Below are 21,920 nucleotides of genomic sequence, written 5' to 3'. Positions count from 1 at the left end.
GCTCCGAGACATATTTGTAGATGGTAACTTCATAGAATGGCCTGACCTCCCTCCGCCCCTCAGACAGCGTTCCTCGGTATGGCTTCAATATTCATCCCTCCGTAGAGTCCTCAAACATAAGTACCCATGCTTCCCAGCATTGCCGCCGGATGAGCTGGCGATCACTGAATTGACCTCACCTTGCCCAATGAGGGGAAAAACTTCCAGACTATACACCTTGGTACAATCCAGATCGCCCCCTTCATTCTCTAAACTAAAGCTTGCTTGGGAGTCTGACCTTGGTGTGGAAATGACCGAAGACCGGTGGTCCCATATGTGCTCACGTATCCAGAGGGTCTCCTTCAACTCCCGATTTAAACTAATCCAATTTAAGCTACTCCACAGATACCATTATACCCCAACCAGACTACACCGTGTTTCGAATAATTCCTCCCCTAGATGCCCTAGATGTGGCTTTGATGGAGCCGGCTACTTCCACATGATATGGTCATGCCCCCGCCTTACCCAATTTTGGGACGCCGTTTGCTCCACCATCTCGTCTATGCTTGACCATCCTATCCCCCCTACCCCAATGAAATGCCTATTCCATGACTTTCCCGACCTCCACCAAGATTCTAGGAGACTGGCTGGCCTCTGTATGCTTCTGGCTGTTCGGGCGATACTACTCTGTTGGCTTCGACCTACCACTCCGACGCATGCAAAGTGGCTTAGAGCGGTCACTTGGGCTTCCGACACGGAGGAATCTTGGGCGGTACAACAGCCTGCCTGCTCTAGGCCCAGAGACATCTGGTTGAAGTTCCGATCATTTATGTCCTCCCCCGACACCGACTCAGGTCCTACATCCCCAGCGCCTTCCTCTTGTTGACCCCCAGCTCTCCCCCGAATGGCCCTCTGCCGGGTCTTGCACTGTCTTGCTATTCCCCCTTGTCGGCGAGGCGAGCCCCTCGACCTGTTCTATGAGACTATGTTGTATTAAGTTGTTTGATTTTACATGCTCTGTTGTTGCTCACCTGTATCTGTGCTACCAAGCTGAATAAAAATAAAAGTTTAAAAAAAAGAAATGTGTGTGAGGTTCTATGAACTAGGAATGCGGAGTGGATGCAGTGCAGGGCGCTGGGTCGTAATTGTTATTAACAACCTTGGATTTGCTCATACCTCGTCAAGAGTCGTGCTGATACATCCAAAGGCCCACATCATGGCCGCCTGCAAAAGGCCCATTCTGGGCTTCTCCAACATATCAATGACTCTGCGCTGTTCGGCAAGATACAAGCACCGGTGCCCTGGCATCCTTTCGCAACCTGCTTGATGCAATAATAGAGGAGAGCCACATCACCTGTGGTATCCAAAACAACCACATGTGCAGCGGAGTCAGCAGCGCGTGCAAGAATGCAATGACACATTAGAAGGTGCATAGATCCCACCTCAACAACAGTCGTTCATATTAATAATACATCCAGGCATTGGTGCAGGTTCCACGAGTCCTGTCCAAACCCCTTAAGCATTGGCTAATTGCCGTCCTCGCCATTCCAGTCACATCTTTACAAGGAAGGCAGCAAACCACTTGGAACCTGAAACGTGGTCCCCGAGTGTCACTAGCCACGCCTTGGACCATCACTCGCCTTTCCACATCTAACCCAGTGCCTACAGCGTCTGCATTTCCAGCAGGGGTGTTGCTAAGTCTGTAAAAGATCCGGGGCTACGCTGATGTTGAAAATGTCAGGACTGGGGGCTAGCTAGCCTTTTGGGTGTAGCTCCCAAGTTTCTATCCGGGGCTACAGCCCCCCCCCCTAGCAACGCCTCTGGTTTCCAGGTCACGTCCTGTCTCCCCGTGTTGGACCTCTTGCTCCCTCTGGGTCTCCCCTGGTTTCCAGGAAGTAAATGACTTCAGGGTAATTCACTTCCTGAAAATTACTTCGAAATGACTTCCAACATCATGTATGTATCGGTGGGTAAAGGCGGTGGGTTTTTTGTAACCTCCACCCCCAAAAAAAAGAACACCGAGGCATGGTGATTTATAATGACATATCTGCCCCAGAAATAGGGTTAGGACTAGGACTGGAGATCTGAGGGAGGGGTAGCTTTTCACTTTGTTCCTTTTTGACAGATGTGCTTTCCGCACTTTTAAGTGAAAGCCCCCCACCCTTGAACAAACATTCAGGGGCCAACCCTTTCTTGTTTAAAAAATAAATAAATACATAAAACAAATATCCACCATCACTAGCTTTCTATGTCAGGCTTTACAGCTCTATCCGTACCTTTCTCTGGTGAACCGTGTGCCCACTCCCTACCATTGTGTATCACGCCCTGTATCCCCCGGACTATTGCTATATCTTCTCAGCTCCCCATTACAAATTCAGTGGTAAAGCTAGCAAGGGTGGCATTGGCCAAGTGACACCTGTGTTAGCAGACATCTCATTACAGGTATAGAGATTACCTATGTCAGTATACCATTGACATATCACTGCCATTAAACATACTACCATAGCGGTATATTCTGCCTTGAAAATCCAACCTTTACCCCCACCTTCATGATGGAGGTAAAAATTGTATAAAAATGACCAAATACATTTTCCCTTTTTTTGTCATGTACAGGAGCCACGAAAAAGCGCTGCCCTCCAATTTAGGGAGAAACTGCATCTATGCCAACAGACCCCATCCCAGTTGGGAGATGTTAGTCCTGTTGTCCCCTTTTTAATTTTGCATTCTGGGGCTTGTTGTCCTGGGTTTATAAAGGGGGAATCCATGACTACAACAAGGACTGGACTAGCATCTCCCGAATGGACTGATGCATGTTGGCATGCATGGAACTGCTTGAATAGGAAGACTTAAATGGGGTGAAAAGTGGGTATTTCTGATGCCCACCTTCTTATCACCTTTCCCATGTAATGAATATAAAATGCCTTTATGCACTAAAAAAAATTAACAAAAATGAACAGTAGATGTCTGTCCCACTTCTGCACACCATTCATTTCCAACTTCAAGATGGAGGATGTTGATACAAAAGGACATAGCAACTGGCAGTATTCCAGCAATACCACCACAATTACCACTGGGCAAGCGGTAAAGTTGCAACTGGGCACATTTAAAGGAATAACTCCAGAGTTAATCATAATTAACTTCGAAGGAATTTCTGTAAAAAAATCTGCCCAACTTCTAGCAAGACCCTGAGTATTTTTTATCGACACATGAATCCTCAGTGAGTATTTGCATAGGATGCCCTATCGGTGTGTCTTACTACGCAGGGCTTAGAATGTTCTGCTTCTGCTGATCATACCGTAAAACTATGCTCTTTATAGTGCGCATAACGTACACCTATGAGGCAACCTGGTGCTACTTTAGTCATAAATGAGCCAACATCTACATTTTTTTGAGGTAGAGAAAAGCCAGGTTTTTAATCTTGTTCCTGTACACTACCAGGTTTTGTTTATTATGAAGTGTGATCAGTAATAAGCTTCACACCGTGGGTGCTGTAACTGGGAAGATTACACCTAGAATCCTTTCATAGGTACCACTAGTGCAGGGGTCTGTAACCTGCGGCTCTCCTGACGTTTAGGACTATGACTCCAATGATCCCTCATCATTGACTATGCTTGCTTGGGAAGAATGGATGCAGTCCCTTTTCTATTTCCACGGCGGGAACTGAGGCGAAAGAGAGCTGCGGTCCAGCAGATAAGTGGGTAGGGAGGAAGGGGGTGAGAGAAGGGTGCAGGATTTGTTGGAGGGAGGGTGGGGCATGGGGAGGCAACAGGGAGGCTCATATAAGAAAATCACTTCTAAGCGAAACCAATCTTGCCAGCCAAGGAAAATAAGACGGAGCGATGTAAAGTGATTTGCACAGGATAACATACATTGGTCGGGTAGGTAAGCCAGACATAAAGCCCATGATTCTTCATCCCAGCTTTAGTTGTAACCCAAAAATCAACACTGCACAGTCATCATTCAAAAGCTATAATGTGTTCAACAAAGCTACATTAAAACTACTAAACCATATGGTATAGCAACCTAACAATGTATAAGACTTATTAGTTGTACCACTTTAAGCAAAACAAGAATCTTTTAGTCCGAAAGGCTAAAAGAACACAACAGAGAATGTCTGTATGCAAAATAATTGCAAAGCAATACAAAAAACGTGATTTAAAAATGAAAGTGTTTTCCACAATAAAATGTCAAATACAAGGAAGGAAAACAACTGTTTGTGTATGTTGAAATGACTGCGCTCCACTCATTGACCACTAGTAACTATTTGAGAAGTTGACATACCTGGTGAAAAAACATACTTCTGAATATGATTTAGTGATCGATTATAGTGGTGCCTTCCGATGTATGTCTATGTAGATATGTAAACTACCATACAGATCCAGGATCGTAACATAGCTCACTGAGTTGAATGCCCACAGCAGAGAATTGTCTGATAGCTATATCACAAGTTTCAATATTGTTATGTTTTATCATCCGAAGTCAATAAAATGTTTACAGTTATGTCATAGAATAATTACACCTATTAATGACATGTGGTGACAAAGACTTGCAGCCTGTTTGAAGGGGAAACCATGTTGACACATTGTACCTACAAAAGGCTCACTTTCCAAAAACTGTCATCTACTAGATCCAATTCCTCGGGCTCAGGGAAACAATAAAAGACAGATTCTGGTCTAAGGAGCGGGTAAGTACTGCCATGGGCATATCTGAGCCAGGGATGTAACTATAGTTCCCAACACTAGCAATGTGGGGCAACGCACACCTTGGGTTGCGTAGCCACAGTGTAGTAATCTGAATTCAAAGAAACCACGAAGTAAGAACATTTTGTGAGGTTAATGAAGCGAATATTGTTGGCAAACTGCTGCCTACTTTGGCACCTAAAGTACACAAATCCTTGCTTAAAATGTATATCTCAAAAATGTGCAAAGACAGAGCTCCTCTGTTGTCCCACGTAGGATTGGAAATGATCTGCTGACATAGTCGTTTTGCCTTGAGTCGTTTTGCTTTCTTATAACATGACTGAATTTGTTTGTTCCCATGTTAAATAAGTCTAGAAGGAGCATATTTGCACAGTGATATGGGTGGGAATGCCAGGGCGGGCCGGGTATCCAACCTGACCTGGGACAATAAGGACGATCTACTGAGGGGAGGCTGAATTCCAGAAAGTCATTTCGTATTGCTATGTGGTCCTACCTAAATCTAAGCCCTCTTTCTCTCTCTGTGCTACCCAAGGGCACAACCCCTTACCAAGAAGGTGACTCGTGCCATTCAAGCCCAACCCGAGTGACATCTGACTCGGGTGCATTGGAGTGCACTTCCCTCTCTCCCCGATAGAACAATAGCAAACCCTAGTGCGGTGCACCACTATATCCTGAACAGTCTCTCCACATGTTCATCTCACGGGCACTAGGACCTGAACGCAGTATATCTTAAACAGAGGCGTTGCTAGGGTGGGGTGACTTAGGGGGCTATAGCCCCTGGTCTTTGGGTTGTAGTCCCAGATAGAATCTCAAGAGCTCCAACCAAAAGGCTAGCTAGCCCCCAGTCCCGACAGTCCCGACATTAGCGTAGCCCCCAGTCCCGACAGTCCCGACATTAGCGTAGCCCCGCGTCCCGACAGTCCCGACATTAGCGTAGCCCCGGGTCCCGACAGTCCCGACATTAGCGTAGCCCCGCGTCTTTTCCAGACCCAGCAACTCCCCTGATCTTAAACCACCTGCCACAAGTCAACCATCTCAAAAGAAGATGACGGGTTCGAGGTGCGTTTGGTGTTCTTTGTCAGGTGATAGTTTGTATAGAATAAACAGTGTAATGAATAATCACTAATGCTGGAAACAGAGAAACATGTTGATGATAGATGTATTTCATTTATTTCATAGACTCGTGAGGTGCTCCGACTTTGGTACTAGACCCGACTCACTTTCCCAATCTATGAATAACATGAATGACCCTCAGAGATGTCTGTTATAATGACAGGACTGGGCTTGCCCCTAGGGGACCAAGAATACAATGAAGCTACTTTAGCTTTGATTAAAGTAATCCTGGCACCTACTAAGATTTCCAGGGATATGATATGATATGATTGTTTATTTATAACACACTTAATACTCAGAGGTTTCTACGTGTGGACCCGGGGATCAAACCTGTGTTGCTTCGTGTCATCTTGCTTCCAAGTGAGCATGTTGCCCCTGAGCTATCCTCCCGAGACAAATGTGTGATTTGATTACATTTCTCTTGGCCTCCCTAATGTGGCCACCTATTAGGCAACCCAATTCTGTGTTCCTATACACGCACACCTTCTTACAATTATTTCCTATCCCTATCTTGAAAAGGCATTAGCGAGCTGGATACCACTCTGAAACGTTGATGCCTCTGGGGCAATGTTCTTAGGGACTGACTTCGGTACGCCTGTCGAGGCATTCTGTGTATACCTGTGACCCATAGCTTCACCTGTCCCTGCATTGTTTCCAGTCACGCTTGTATATATATTATCTATTAAAATGGTCTAATTTGGCCAAACATCAATATTGACCGGATGGTTAGTCTTTTAGATTTGCATTGGAGTAAAATAGATGGCACAGTGGATTTTGGAAATTTAAAGAATCCCCAGAATTGGGATCAGGCTGTACCTAAATGGACACAAAGAAATAGCAGAGAAAGGGCACCCCGGTACGAGTGAAGTAAGAGCACAGGCGTTCCTTAATTGTGATGCCCTTAATGTAATAGATGAGGATATAGAGGAAAGTAGCTATTTGAGAGTGCTAATGAACATCCAGATATGATGCCCGGGTAAGTAAGGAAGCTAGCGGCAAGATAACACACAGAGGCATGCATTGGTTAAGGGCTCACCAGTGAACCGCCCATGTTACTCGCCAGCATCAGATGCTATTGGCAATTCAACTGAATCATTTAAAGAGAATGTGGTTTTGGTTATCACTAAAGCACGAATTTCAAAGTGAAGCACGAGTAAATAGTGTCTCTGTGGATCCATGGAGCTTACACATTGAGCAACACACAGAGGAGGAAGCAGTATGCCATTTGAGTGGGTGAGGCATTACCAATTTTTGTGGGCTCATTTCCACAAACTGACATATTGGAAAGAATAAAAAAGCTGAAAAAATGCTCGTGCTCCAGGGCCGAATAGGCTGCTCGACATTGACATTAAATCTGACCAGGACCGGTGGGCTGAACTCTATTAAATGCACTTGACTAATGTCATGAAACTATCCAAGCTTCCTACGTATGCATTTCAATATGAGATTCTTTCTCGACAGCTTTCTCAATCAGTCCCAATATCAGTGGGCCAATATCAGTGGGCCCCATTACGAGGTTGGCAGTAACCTGCCGGTGCCACCCGTGGTTTGCTGCCAAGCCCATAACACAGAATCCAGCACCTGACTCCCCGGTGCCACTGGGACATTACAAGTCGCATTCCCTTGGAGTGGGGCGATCGAAGCACCGGCACCGTTGCTAACAGTGCCGATGTTTCTGTGATGAATCTGCCTACCGGACCACTGTGCACACCAGGATCAGACTTGTCGGGTGCAGCGGCCCCGGCAGGCAGATCTTAGCGTGGCGGTCCGGAAACAAGGGTGCCAGTGAGCTTACCGGCACCCTTGCCTCCGGACTGACACACTTGTAACGAGGCCTACACTGTCTTTCTATAGTGGCTCCACTTTCTGCAGTAAGCAAGCCTTTTATATCATAAGATGCATACTCTGCACGTCCTATTAGGATTCTGTATATGAGTCCTTCTTTAACAGCCCTTACACACCCTATATTTGTATACCAGGCTGTCCAACTCCTTTCACTGAAGACTCTATAACACCTTCCTTTCAAAATCTTTAGACAGTACCTATGTTAAGATCCTCTATTTCTTCCTTCCTATATGAGAATCCCTGCCTCAGAGTTTCTGCACCTGGCTTTTTGTAGCAGACTCGGCATCCTCTGCTTTAAATACGAAGCTCTCTACCCTACCTTTTTATAAGAGTGTCTGTGTTTTCTGCCTTTCTAATTGAGACCTTATATATCCTACAATTCTCTATAGGCCGGTGTACAATCTGCCTTTCTCTATGAGACACTGTAGCCTTTGCTTTATATGTCATGTTTTATATTCCCAAATGTCCATATGAGACCCTGTCCTATATCCCTTGCCTCTCCCTCTGAGACTGAATAATCTGCCTTTCATTATCAGTCTGTGTATTCCGGATTTCTACATGAGTCTCTCTACCTTCTACCTGTCTAGATTATTCTGTGTAAGCTCTACTTTCTAGACAGCCCCCATATCCTCTACCTTTCTAGATCATCTTCCATGTAGTCTACCTTTCTAGATCAGTCTTGGAATCATCTATTTTCATACATTAGTCTCTGGGTCCTCTACATTTCTACATCAGCCTTTGGATCCTCTACTTTTCTAGAGCAGCCTCTGTATATGTTACCTTTCTTTACCGTTCTCTGTGTCATCTACCTTTTCACACCAGTCTCTTTATTCCACACCTTTCTAGATAAGTCTCTTGATCCTATACCTTTCAAGGCAAGCCTCCCTGCCTTTGACTTTCTGCATGAGTCTCTGTATTTGTTTACCTTTCCAGACCAGCCTCTGTATCCCACCACATATCTAAATCAGTCTCTGGATCCTCTACCTATCCACATGAGTGTGTGGAACTTCTATCTAGATAATCCTCTGCATCCGTTATCTTTCTATATCAGTCTCTATTATCTGCCTTCCTAGATGGCTCTCTCGGTCCTCTACCTTTTCTAGATATGTCTCCATATCCTCTGGCTTTCCATATGACTCTCTGTACCTTCTAACTTTTTATATCAGTCGTTGCATCCTCTACTTTGTCTTTACATCAGCCCCCTACCCTCTAATTTTCTAAATCAGCCTCTGTATCATCTACCTTTCTAGATCAGTTTCTGTATCCTATAACATTCTAGACCAGTATACAGATTCTCCCCCTTTCTAGAGGAGTGTGTGGAACCTCTTTGGTTCTTGATCGGTCTCTGGATATTCTACCTTTCTAGATGAACCTCTGGATACTTTGCTTTTCTAGGTAAGCCTCTGAATCCTTTACCTTTCTATCCGCCTCTGCATCCTCTAACTTTTCTAGATCAGTGTCCAGAGCCTTTAACTTTTGAGATGAGGATCTGCGTTATATGTCTTTCTCTGCCAGTCTCGGTATCCCTGTTTATCTGTATCCACTGGCATTCTGTAGCCAGTCTGCCTCGTCTTTCCCCCATATTGGCTACATTTCCATGTCAGACACATTCTGCGCGTTCTCATTTGGAAGCTCCTCATAGCATCTCCAGAACGGTTTGCATTTCCTGTCTCTGTTTCAGTAATTGCCTGCTTTGGCTGTGTGCCGAGTTCCCTGGTGCGTCAGAGAGCGTGCCTCGCATCTCCCTCTGCGTGAACCATCCTCTGCGGCCTTTCATTTCTCGCGAGCCGAAGAGCAGGAGAGGCTGCGTGGCGAAGGATGAAATATCACAGGCGTGAGCCCGCAGCGTGCCACCTTCCCTCGGAAGAGGCCACCTCTGCAGGCAGGCTTGATTAGCGAGAAGGAGAGCGCCTACCTGACGGGTCGAAGGCCAGCTGGTTGCCAGGATGCGGTCCAGCGTCGACAGACAGCATCGCGGACACCTTCCGAACATCCCAGAGCTTGAGCGTCCCGTAGGAGTCACAGGAGGCGATGGTATCACCCTGTCAGGGAAGGAGAGAAGGCAATCACTCATTTAGAGACGGGAAGGAAGGGTATGGGGGGTCGGGTAGGACTACAGGAGCCTCGCACACGCACAGAATAATTCATCACCAATACGAGATGCTGGAGCATTCAACATGTGTTCGTTCATGAAATGATCAATATGCAATAGTTAATAATCATCTTTTCATTTTCTACAGAAACATGTCACCACACATCTCTTAAAAAGACAACTATCGGCCACATCTTAGAATGTTGAAAGGCGGAGACTGATTGTTATTTTATCCATCTAAGGAGCAAAGCGGACACCTTGCCCTCATTCCTTGATCTCTGGTAGGCACAGAACTCGCAACTGGTCATTCCCTGTCCAACCAACTCTAAGGACCTTGTCATTACTAGCGTCCGTTTTGCGGTCGTGAAAAGAAGCTGCAAGATCACTCCGATTTTTCAGATTCAAGGGGCCTTTCACCAAACATCTAGAAACCCAGAGACTCCATGCTCTTCCCCAGAGACCCCGAGAAGAGCGTGGAAACCCCGAGTCTCAGGGATAAACCCGGAGACTAGGAAGGTATGCTCCCAAGTGTCTTGGTCTTACACAGGGCGAAGGCTTGCAATTGGAGTCCTTTTCATCCTTCTTACTGGGCTGCAATGTGGCCCCATTGAATCTTCCCCAGCAGAAAGAAAACAGAGACCCAGCGCAGCAGCATTTCAGCAGAAAGGAATGGGTCTTCCTGGAGACCAAGGGTCTCAACCAGATAATACTCGCGCTCACTCTAGAAAACACAAGTACACATGTGTTTCCAAATCTTTAAATTGATTCAAACCAAACGAAGCTAAAAACAAGGCAGATTCTAGGCCCTGCAGGTTGCAATTATGGCAGCCTTTCTGGATGACCATGTACCAACCACGGAATGCCCACCTGCCTGTCAATGCATCTGATGCCATTGCAGCCCTCAATGACCAGAGCTGGACCACCCTGACTAATTTAGGGGCAGCAAATATTCCTTGATTAAACACAATGCACCAATTATCTCAGTTCCAATCGAGCCACAGTGCAGTAGGCGCTACATGTCACAGCACAGGGAAGTAGCACCTCCAGGGATAAGGAAATGGCCACATGGCGAGCACATGAGGTTCGGGACCGTTTCAACCTGGCAGATGTGTCAAGGGTTTCAGGATGCTCACTTGCCACACGTTCCCCTTCATGGGAAAGGCAAAGAATGGAGATGGGGAGAATTGACTGCCAGGATCCCTGCATTCTGCCTCCCAGACACTTCAGTTTACGCTCCCACATCCCAATCAGTGGCCATGCCATGTCCCCTCCCTTGGTCTTGCTGCCTAGCACAGCTCTGTGTGGTCACTCAGTGCACATCCTTCTTCTCAGCACACAGCTCTACCGCCTCAGACACGCTTGAATGGATTTGTCCCATACCCTGCCCCTAGCCCACTCCCTAGCACAGTCACCTGCAACTCACCAAGTGTAGTTATACATTGTGGATCAGAACAACCAGCACTGAGTCAACTGTGGCCAAGAGACAGGCTGATTACCTAAAAGGTTAAACACAAGCTGCACAGTATGTGGCTGACCACTGACCTACCGTAAAACATAGTAAGTGCACTCCCAGAGAGCATGCTCGCCTGTCCTGACCATGACCAGGGTGGCGCAAAGTAGAAAGGACATGTCTAGAGCCAAGTGGCGTCTTTTTCTCCCACACAACAGAACCTCTTCCTACACTCTCCCGTTGCTTGCCACAAGGGTACTCCTGGGAGAGGTAGTTGTGGGAATCTACCTCTCCTGATGTGAACGTCTCCTGGCTCACTGAGAGAGCTGAAGTACTGTACCTGCACACACTGTGGACCAAACTGCTTCTTGACAATGTGTCAGGTCGAAACCTGGGCACGGTTTGGATATCATGTTCTGCAATTGTGTTCCGTTAACACTCCAGCCCATAGCAGAGCACAGTGGCATCTGGTGAATTTTTGAACTGGTCGGACGTGTATGTGCTTAATATGCAGCGTGAGCGACTGAGTGCATCGAGGGAGCCTGAACCAAACCAGGGCAGTTTTGGGGGGTTCTCCCCTGAGAAATGTTTTTAAAGTAATGGGTTAAAATGGTACATTTTACAGCACTTTATGTGAACATTTGAATAAAAGCAGTTTGCAATCTATTGTGTATGGTAGCACATGCAAATACCTAGTAGATGCAAGTTACCAACAGTACCCAATGCAATTTTCGAATATATTATCACTATGCCTTTGCCCACAACATTTGCTAGTATATAATATATATAGTATATTGACACGGGAGGATAGCTCAGCGGCAGCGTGCGCGTCTTGGCAGCAAGACGACACGGAGCAACAACAGGTTCGATCCCCGGGTCTGCGCTTAGAAACCTTTGGGTGTTTAAGCGCGTTATAAATACGTAACTAAGAAAAAAAACACACAATTACGCAACTAAGAAAAACAAAAAAGACAATTCCTGTAACAGCGCCTCGATGCCTGCGGGCTGTGTGAGCGCTTTATAAATGTGAAATAAATAAAAAAAAATAAATAAAAAATGGTCATGCATGCTGCACCAATATATGCTAGTATTAACATATAAGGACTCCCAGCAACTATAAAATGCCATGCCACAGAAAACCAGCTGGCTAGACTAAAACACATTAGATGTAGGCCATTGACAACACTTCTCATGTTTGCTTTACCCTTGATGGATAGTTAAGATGCACAGTAACTGTGCATCAAGGGTAAATCAAAGTCAAGTGTTATTATATGTATAGACCAGCCTACATTCGATGTAGGACAGTCTAGCCAGGTAATAACCAGAGTAGTCTACTAACCAGCGACTCATGGGTGTGACTGGCAAAAAAGCAACAAACCCATGAGGCTGTGTCAAAAAACCCATGTGCAGGGCAAGCTGAGAAAAACGGTCATGACTTACTAAAGAGATGACCCTCTTGCATACAAAGTGAGCCTTTCATCTCCATATAATGGCTTTACTGAGGTCTGCTTCTGCCAGTGATGGAGCTTTGACCTCCTGTGATTTCCTAAAGTTGGCAGATTTCACAGCCCAGAAGCAGCCCATAGCCTTGCTGTCACATCTAAAAAAAAAAAAAAAGAAATGTAGATGCTTTGGATTCAAGCACACAAGTTATTGGTGCATGTGGGTTGAAAAAAATAAGAAATTCGTAAAGTAAATCATGCACTGATGTACAAGTGTTTACAATTGGGTTAATTGTAAGTCCAGAAAATGTTGTTTGCCCCATCACTAAATACATAAAATAATGATATTTCAATGTGTCAAGAAAGTCACTGCTAGTAAAACCACATTCCCAGAAGAGTTATGCACAAAATCACAAGGCAGTCCCACTCCAATCCCATCACTTCTAATTACCTATTGAAGTAACTCAAAAGTACAATGCAGTACACAGTTTGTCTGAGTGATGCAAATAAGATGAAGTGCTTGTCTTACAAACTAATCACAAATCAGTCACATCTAATTGTCACCTATATTGGGGCAAATACACTTTTCTATTCTATTAAACACAGTTAAAAAACGTAAATGAAAGGAAACTGCTTGTTTCTTAATCCAATGGAATTGTCCTCAAATTCGTGGATTTACAATGTATTTTGTCCTTTTAGTGAGGTGAGCAGAGATACACAAATTATGCAAACCTTTGGAGTGCGGGCCATGGGAGTGTGAGCATGGCATACGTGACCCTGAAGCCCACTGTAAAAAGTTGGCGTTTATGGGTAATAACACTGCCATGCTTGCTTTACCCTTGATGCACAGTAACTGTCTGTGCATCAAGTGTAAAGACAAGTTTAATTATGTGGATAGACAGGCCTACATGCAATGGATGCCAGCCTATCCACGTATTTATTTTATTTATTTTTGCATTTTTAAAGCTGTTACAGGAATTGTTTGTCCTTTATTTTTTTGTCTTAGTTGGTTATTTATAAAGCGCTTAAACAGCCAGAGGTTTCTAAGCGCGGACCCGGGGATCGAACCTGTGTTGCTTCGTGTCGTCTTGCTTCCAAGGCGCGCACGTTGCCGCTAAGCTATCCTCCCAGGACGTGAGCAGAATAACACTTCACTTACAATTTTTGTTTTACCCTTGATGCACAACACTGTGTGCATTAAGGGTACATTTAAAAAAAGTATGCCAGCCCAATGCAGCCCCGACCCCTGAGCATGGCCCCTATATTTAGGGGTGGGGGCTACGACACACACACCTAAACACATGCAACACACAGAAACATGTTCATCTGCATTCACACACACAGCAAACACCAAATTACATGCATGCATGCATACATACGTACACATTAAATAAAAAAAAACCCTTAACTGGCCTGTGCATGCATCCACACACGCATCCGCGCAGCCACAAGAGGACCGGATTGCATTCCCCTCTTGTCCAAACTCAGACACGCTGCCTGACAGGAGAGGACTCCTCTCCTGTCATTCAGTGTGTTCACATTATGTGCCTCCATAACGTATAAATGCTAACTGACAGGAGAGGCCTCCTCTCTCTCCCACCATCTAAATTAGGACAGATAAGGACGAGTGAGATACAATTATTTGCCCAGGATCACACGTGAGTTTATAGGTGAAGCTGTGACTTAAGGCCAACCTGTACTGCAGGTAATTGAACATATATCTTCTTGACTATCGGACGCAAAACATGTATTGCTTTAAACAGCCATAATAACACCCTGCCTGGTTTACTATAATGCCTTGGAAAACACAAAAACCACATTAGCACCAAGAGGCCGAATTCCTGAGAGTCAACCGGGATCAAAGGCCTTATGGCAATATTTACTGGTATTGATAATTTTCCTAATGACACTCCGGAATGCAGCCACCGTCGTTTTTGTTCCCGTCAACTAAACCCCCACCGTTAGCTCTCCATCGTGCTCTCTTTTGCACCTGTGTTCATGCATGAGAGGGGGGCAGCACTTGGCTTGTGTTTTCCTTGGCTAGTGGCTTAAAATTCAAGTCACTTGGCCTGAGCCTCGCTTGGCAGAGCGACCTCTTGAAACAGAGAGGCCGACAGAGACACGGGCAGGGAGAGACAGGCAATGAATTTTGATGACATCAGATGAAATACGCGTGACCGCAGCGACAGATCACTACACAGGCGGAGGCGATGCAGAGAAATAAGGCTAGGTAAGCTCTTGTGTGCTAATAGCTATTCTTTGAACAACACATGACTGCTGTTGCCTTTTACTTGCACTTGTATGTTTGGTCGTTCTTTGCCCAATTCTAAGGTGCTCTCCGGCCATGCATCCATAGGGGGAATGTCACGAAGGCCTCTCGTCATTTTCCTGGCACCGCTCAATTACTCATTTAGGTCCCAACAGTGGAGAATATTGCTGCTCCCTCTCCAAGGACGTCAGTTTCATTCGGGCTGACCTCGTGTTGCGCCCAGTACCCGAGTATAGAGGAAGCCTACATGTTGTGACAGGTGAGCCTAAGATCTATCGTTTCCCAACGGCAAGGTAACCATGCAGGGAAAAGATGCATTTTTGCTGGGGGTCGGGTGGGAGGCAGTCACCACTAGATTTTGCGGAACAGGTGCAGAGGTCATAAGGAGTATACATGTTTACTGAAGGAGCACATTTCACCTGCCACGCTGCGTTCATTTCGGGAAGGCAATATACAATGTGATTTGTTGATGCAGGACTCATTGCTCACATTTCAGTAAAGCACGAGGGAAGGGGTCTAAAACAGGCGGAAAAAAAGAGAGGTGGGAAATATCAAAGGAAGCATTTTCCCTTTCTAAAATCACTAATGGGGGAGATTGTTGGTCATCATCTAAATAGGAATAGGTTTTAAAACATCCAATAGTTTGGTCCAGATGCTCATGTTTTGTGTCCTTACCGGTTACTAACCCCTTCTAGGTTTAGACCTACAAGGCATATCATCACGTTCTGTGATTTTTTACTCATGCTCCAGGTTACCAATTAGCAAGCAGCAAATGGCCAACAATAATTGGAACTGCACTACGGGCCGTAAGCGCTAGCAATACTCACTCAAATCCTATGTGCAGCCAGTCTGAGTACGCTGCGAAATTCAGTTGGCGGTCTCAAGCCGGGTCGTGGTGCGTGCACAGCGCCTCTGTGGACACTAGAAGAGCTACAGAGCAACCGCTGCAGTTTTTTCACATTCAGCGGACTTGGTTTGTCCCTACTGAGAGGTAGGCAGGCTGGGCCCAACAAAACAATTAAATCACTCTCTTGCCTGCAAGCTTCTCTGTTCATGGACCCCAAAAGCAAAGGTAAGGCAACCCGTGGCGGTACGGGGGTTACAGGCCATTGAAAACCAAAATGAATTTGGGAAATATTTGAGGAGTCCACTGGGGAGCTGTACTGGTGCCCACTCTCTATGCCATTATATCATATGGAGCCACTCCAGCCACCCGAATCCCCGCCACATTGACATTACCAGTGTATGGAGCCTCTCCGGGACAGACCACTAGGCAGTGGCTGCCAGGTTTTAGTAACTTTTTACTTTACACTCCTAGGCCTGGTTGGTTATGCTAGTATTTGGGGCACAGGACCATGCAGAGAGATTGGTAAAAACAGAGCTGAAATTGGTCATCATCGTTTAATGATCCCAAAGTCTACAGCTAAAGGCAACCTACACCTTCAGCATGGATGGACATGGGAGTTGTAGTTCTCGCCGGCAACGTTTTGGTCTGCAGTATGATAGCATTCTGCAGCAACACTAAGAGCAGCCGATTGAGGACTTGCTGAGCAGAACAGGTGGGAAGCAGCTTAGCTGGCTCTACCATATGAAGGGAACCTTCAGTGAGCGACCTACATGCAGAAACCGCAGCCAAACGAACAAGACCAAACGTTAATGTGTAATGGGTCTGGTAAGATGCCAATCATTACAAGAAAAGAAGATTATTATAATTTGTTCTAACATGATTGAAAAGGGCTCTGTATTTTTTAAATCATGAAATCGTTTTTTTGGAAATGCAAGGTATTCATAAAACAATACATCAATACATCACAAACATGTATTTCAAATATACGCCATACACATCATAACACTGTAATAATGATGATTATACCAGCATTAAAAAATGGTCATGCATGTTGCAAGGTAGCATTAAAGCATTGCAGGGATTTAATGTAATTAGCTCTTATTTAATTATTTATTTATTTGTGCATTTATAGCAGCGCACCAAACCCTCAGGCATCAGGGCCCAAGTTACAGTAAGTGTGAAGTGACATTCTTCAAAGGACAAGACCACGGCAAGTATACAGGTTACAACATACAGGTGGCTCTTGAAAAGCATAATCTAGCAGAGCCATGCCTCATGGTACGCGGTGGGGCTACATCCGATATACAGATCCATAAAAGACCAAATCAGGTAGGTGCACAGTCTGGGAAAGCCACACCTCATGGTACGTGGTGATACATCAGGCATACAGATACACAAAATGCAAAATACGTAAAAGACAAAAACAGGTAGGTGCACAGTCTGGGAAAGCCACACCTCATGGTACGTGGTGATACATCAGGCATACAGATACACAAAATGCAAAATACGTAAAAGACAAAAACAGGTAGGTGCACAGTCTGGGAAAGCCACGCCTCATGGTAGGGGGGTACATGAGGCATACAGACACGCACAATGCAAAATCAGGAAGGTGCACAGTCTGGGAAAGCCACACCTCATGGTACGTGGTGATACATCAGGCATACAGATACACAAAATGCAAAATACGTAAAAGACAAAAACAGGTAGGTGCACAGTCTGGGAAAGCCACGCCTCATGGTAGGGGGGTACATGAGGCATACAGACACGCAAAAAGCAAAATCAGGAAGGTGCACAGTCTGGGAAAGCCACACCTCATGGTACGTGGTGATACATCAGGCATACAGATACACAAAATGCAAAATACGTAAAAGACAAAAACAGGTAGGTGCACAGTCTGGGAAAGCCACGCCTCATGGTAGGGGGGTACATGAGGCATACAGACACGCAAAAAGCAAAATCAGGAAGGTGCACAGTCTGGGAAAGCGACACCTCATGGTGGGGGGGACATCAGACATAAAGATATGCAAAATGCAAAATCAGGAAGGTGCACAGTCTGGGAAAGCAACACCTCATGTTAGGGGGGAGAACATCAGACATAAAGACATGCAAAATCAGGTAGGTGCACAGTCTGGTAAAGCCATGCATCATGGTAGGGGGGGTACATCAGGCATACAAATACGCAATAGACAATAACTGAGTCATGCCAAACTTTCCATGCAGCATGGCTCCCCATTATCCAATTTCTGGGATCCAGGGAGCATTGAAACCACCAACCGTAGATTTTTCGTTTTTTAGAGTTACTGTGACAATACTGAGATATGCTGTTCCCACTGGTACTGGTGGCACTTTATTATGGTTTTATACCTTGTTTTGTTATTTGATATTGTATTTTTTTAAATTTCTTGATTGAAGTCTAGAAGCTTGCTCTGAATTGTGAGTAAGAAAATGATAAATAAAAGCTTGCAAAAAAAAAAACACACTTTATTCATGCATGCTTTAAAAATGTTGCTAGGGGAACTCATATGGAACCGCCTGGCATAGGATAAAGTAAAATCATTACTTCTTTATAATAGTTGATTTGGCTGGGTCTTAACAAAAGTATAAGCTACTGTGTATGTGGTTTCGTATACAAAGGGCAAATCAACAAAGTGTGTAGGGTTAGCCAACTGAATACGACATTACAGGCAAATTAATTAACTACCCAAATGCCATTCAGCTGTAAATGTCCCAAGGACTGGTATATCTAATCTACATTTGGAAATGCACGCCCTCCTTAGGCCTGGGTCTAGTACAGAAAAGCAATTCCCCAACCCTATAATGGAATTATTATCAAGCTAGTAAGAGACATTCTTTAGGGACAGCAGAGATCTGTAAGGACGTCAAAGCCTTTGGAATCAGATACATCCTATACACGGCTTTTGGTTAGCGGCCCTATGCTGGCAGGGTTTTTATAAATATTATCCATCCCCCAACATTGTCAAAGTAGTTAGAATGTGCCTTAACCAGGGCAATGAATCGACACCATATATGCCACAGACGCATGGGTTTCAAATAGGCAGTCATGCCAATCCTGTCACGGCCCAATTCAAAACCCAGTACAAGGTGTGGGGCTGATTAAGGTAACTTCGAAAGCTATTTAAAAAATGCATTCCCTTTATTCTTCAGGCTTGATATATTACTATGTCCCCACAGTCCGCCCCAAACAGGGCTGATGCCACACTCTTAATTGTATGCACTGTTATTGCCGATGCCACTACCCTGTTCCTATATTAACTTAGCACATGTTATGATGTCCCCTTAACACTTCAATAGAGCCAACTCTTTCAATGGCGAAACCTGCTACATAGAGACAGGCGTCTCGTAAGGTTTTACCCAGGCTAAAGGGCATGCATTCTGTTTTTCAATGATTATGTTCCAACACTTTCTGACCCCTAATGAGTGAAAACAATCAGGCTGCTGCAGTTTATTGGGGGTCTATGATATGAGGACAGCATTGTCCATGGACCATCCAAGCCCTAATATATTCCCACCAAGCACAGGCACATCGGCCTCCAATTTAAGAAGCACTCCTGCTATTGCATTGTAAAAAAGCAGAAACAACAGGGGGCTCTCCTATGTTCCACAAAAATCCCCCTAAAACTTACTCACACATACTCTCACATACACAGCTTCACTCTTTCAATTTGGTACCACCCTCTATCACAACCAATATCTTATATTCACACACATCCAGAACTGCCACAGACTCCTCAGCACTCCACTCCACCTTCCATCCTCCTCCTGGTCTCTTGGTCCACTGCCACACCTTCTAACCTCGCCCGAACTGCTTTCATTTGGTTGTGTCTCTGCGAGTGCTGTATACCCGTAACTTCCTATTTCCTTTGTTCCTCTCCCCTTCCATTGGTTATGCAACTCACCTTATTGTAAGGGCCAATCTGATCCTGCACTTCGAAACTGGGTTGGACCAACACAGAGTAATATTTCATAAACCCCTCTTAGCCTGTCCCCTCTTTGTGCCTGGTGTGAGAAACCAGAAGGTCTCTCACCCACTAGTCCCCAGGGATCTGTCATCCAGGTGGCCAGGACACAGCCATCGCTTTTGGATCCAGTTCCTGGGGGTGGACCAGTGTGGGAGGATCACCTGGGCGAGGGGCCTTCGGAGAGTGGGACACCAAATGGTGAGACACGGTATGCCCTTCTTTGTAACACCGTTTCCTGATCCTACCAGGTAGGATATTTAGGAACTCATCCCGCTCCCCTTTTACAACAATAACACTTTCTCAGAGACAGCCCGCTATGAGACAAAATGGACTAACACCCGAGCAGTATACCTGACGTGTCGCAATACAATGGTCAGACACAGTCAGGCAATTACTGACCATCACACACACCTGACTTCCATTGCACTTTCCCACAAGGATAAAAGGCGGAGCATGAGAGCACACTTGGATCGAGGCAAAGCACATGAGGAAACAGCAGTTCCAAGATGGCAGTTTAACAAGAGGAGAAAGACAGCAAAATAGAAGGGGATCGCAAAGTGGGAAGTTCCCTTGACCTTTTCGACAAGGAACCGTTACTTTCACGAAGCCTTGAGAATAGAAAGCGTAAGACCAATAAACCAGGCTGAGGAATCCCGCATTGTGTGTCAGAGGTACCCGGGGCCCACCTGCGTCGATAATCAAGGCAGGCAGGATCTCCAGCTGCCGTGGTACTGTCCTTGGCTCCAACAACAAAGCAGCGTCTGTGAAATCAACACAGCAGTGAGTTGGGGAGACCGATACAAGACTGTTCTTTGTTGAAGCCAAGGTTGCAAGCAGCAACATTGGATGTGCGTGCGGGGATGGACATTGTATGAAACGCATGTGATAACCAAAGAAAGTAAAATTGGATGGCAGATGAGGGATTGAACTTTGAAACCAAGATACGATACCTTTGACAGAGTGGTCTGGCGCCGCGTGTGTGCTCAATCAAAGGTTTCTCTAAGGTATCGAGCTGAGAGTTAACAAAAGTGAAAGAGTGGCAAAGGATTGGGAATTGAAGTGTTTCCTGCAATGGGTCAAGCAAATTCCTGCACAAAATCCAAAGTCTTCGATGTTGATACAGTAAAGAAAGTTTGTCCGAGCCTGGCCGAGGGAGATCAATTGCAAGCTTTGTGTCAAAGCGGTTCTGAGCCCGGCGGAGGGGTATCCCGGGTGAACAGTGAATCACCTGAGAAATTGGATTCGTGAAAATCCTGAGAACATTGTGTTAAAGTAGATCTGAGCCCGGCGGAGGTGGATCCCGGGAGGAATATTAAATCCTAAGAAAATTATCTATATATGAAATACAAAAAGTAAAACAACTTTATTGTTTGTTTTTTGCATCTGGCCCTCTGAAAGAAGAGACTTTGAATGGCAAAGAGACTTTGGCACAAAAGATCATGATTTTGAGATTTTGAACAGCACGTTCATGCTAGAGAAGCCAGAGACTGTGCTAAGCTTGAGTGTGCCACCTTGTCCCGTGCTGAAAACGTGGGGAAGGGAAGCCAATGGCTTGAATAACCTGACATATCATTTCTTGAACAGCTTTCTTTTGCATTACATTGTTTGCCACACTATTTGTATTTAGAGGTAAGGATTGGCAATAGGTTTATTAGTATGGGCCCTTTTATTCTAACAAGCCACTACTAGGACTGCGTTATAATTATTTGATGGCCTTAGCTTGCTCCTATCTTTAGAATTAGAATGAGATAGGCGTTTTCAAATGCAAATGAAGTTCAATAAACACCCGTGAACTGTGGTCACTTGTGTCTGTCTTAATGTTGATACCATGTCACAGTAAGTAGTATTCTCTCTTCCACTAGAGTCTGATTGTCCATGGAGTCGCATGAGCTTTAGTATTGCCTGTGACTCCTTCTAGCTGCTCATTCTGTTTTCTCGGTGGCGCATGGCATTCCTAAACTTGCGGTCCTCCAATGAAAAAGAGAACTCCAGACGGAAAAAGGCTTGCAAGGCATTGGGTGATACAGTGGTACATTTTATCATCCAAGACACATTCAAGGGGTTCTGGGACTGGGGCCCTCCCAAATCCCTCATGGATCTATGTGATCACTGCACACCCCATTATTTCAAATACGAAAAGGCTGAATACGAAAACTGAGGCGAGCGCTGATCACATCGATCACACTTTACCGTATTCCCCCTA

At 45.2% G+C, this 21,920-nt stretch overlaps 1 protein-coding gene across 1 annotated transcript in view; it reads right to left on the bottom strand.

Annotated features, from left to right (window-relative positions):
* The window catches only part of SPAG16 (sperm associated antigen 16), a 2,683,085-nt gene that overhangs the window by 698,027 nt on the left and 1,963,138 nt on the right, over positions 1 to 21,920 (bottom strand). The window contains exon 15 of the mRNA XM_069615929.1: positions 9,553 to 9,679. Within this exon, the coding sequence (XP_069472030.1) occupies positions 9,553 to 9,679 (127 nt within the window). The remainder of the gene's footprint in view (positions 1 to 9,552; positions 9,680 to 21,920) is intronic.

This window comes from Ambystoma mexicanum, chromosome 9 (genome assembly GCF_040938575.1).
Source record: "Ambystoma mexicanum isolate Mex_15411 chromosome 9, UKY_AmexF1_1, whole genome shotgun sequence".
Taxonomy (NCBI): Eukaryota; Metazoa; Chordata; class Amphibia; order Caudata; family Ambystomatidae; genus Ambystoma; species Ambystoma mexicanum.
The sequence above is the reverse complement of the archived record's forward strand: the minus strand, read 5'-3'. Positions and strand labels throughout refer to the sequence as shown.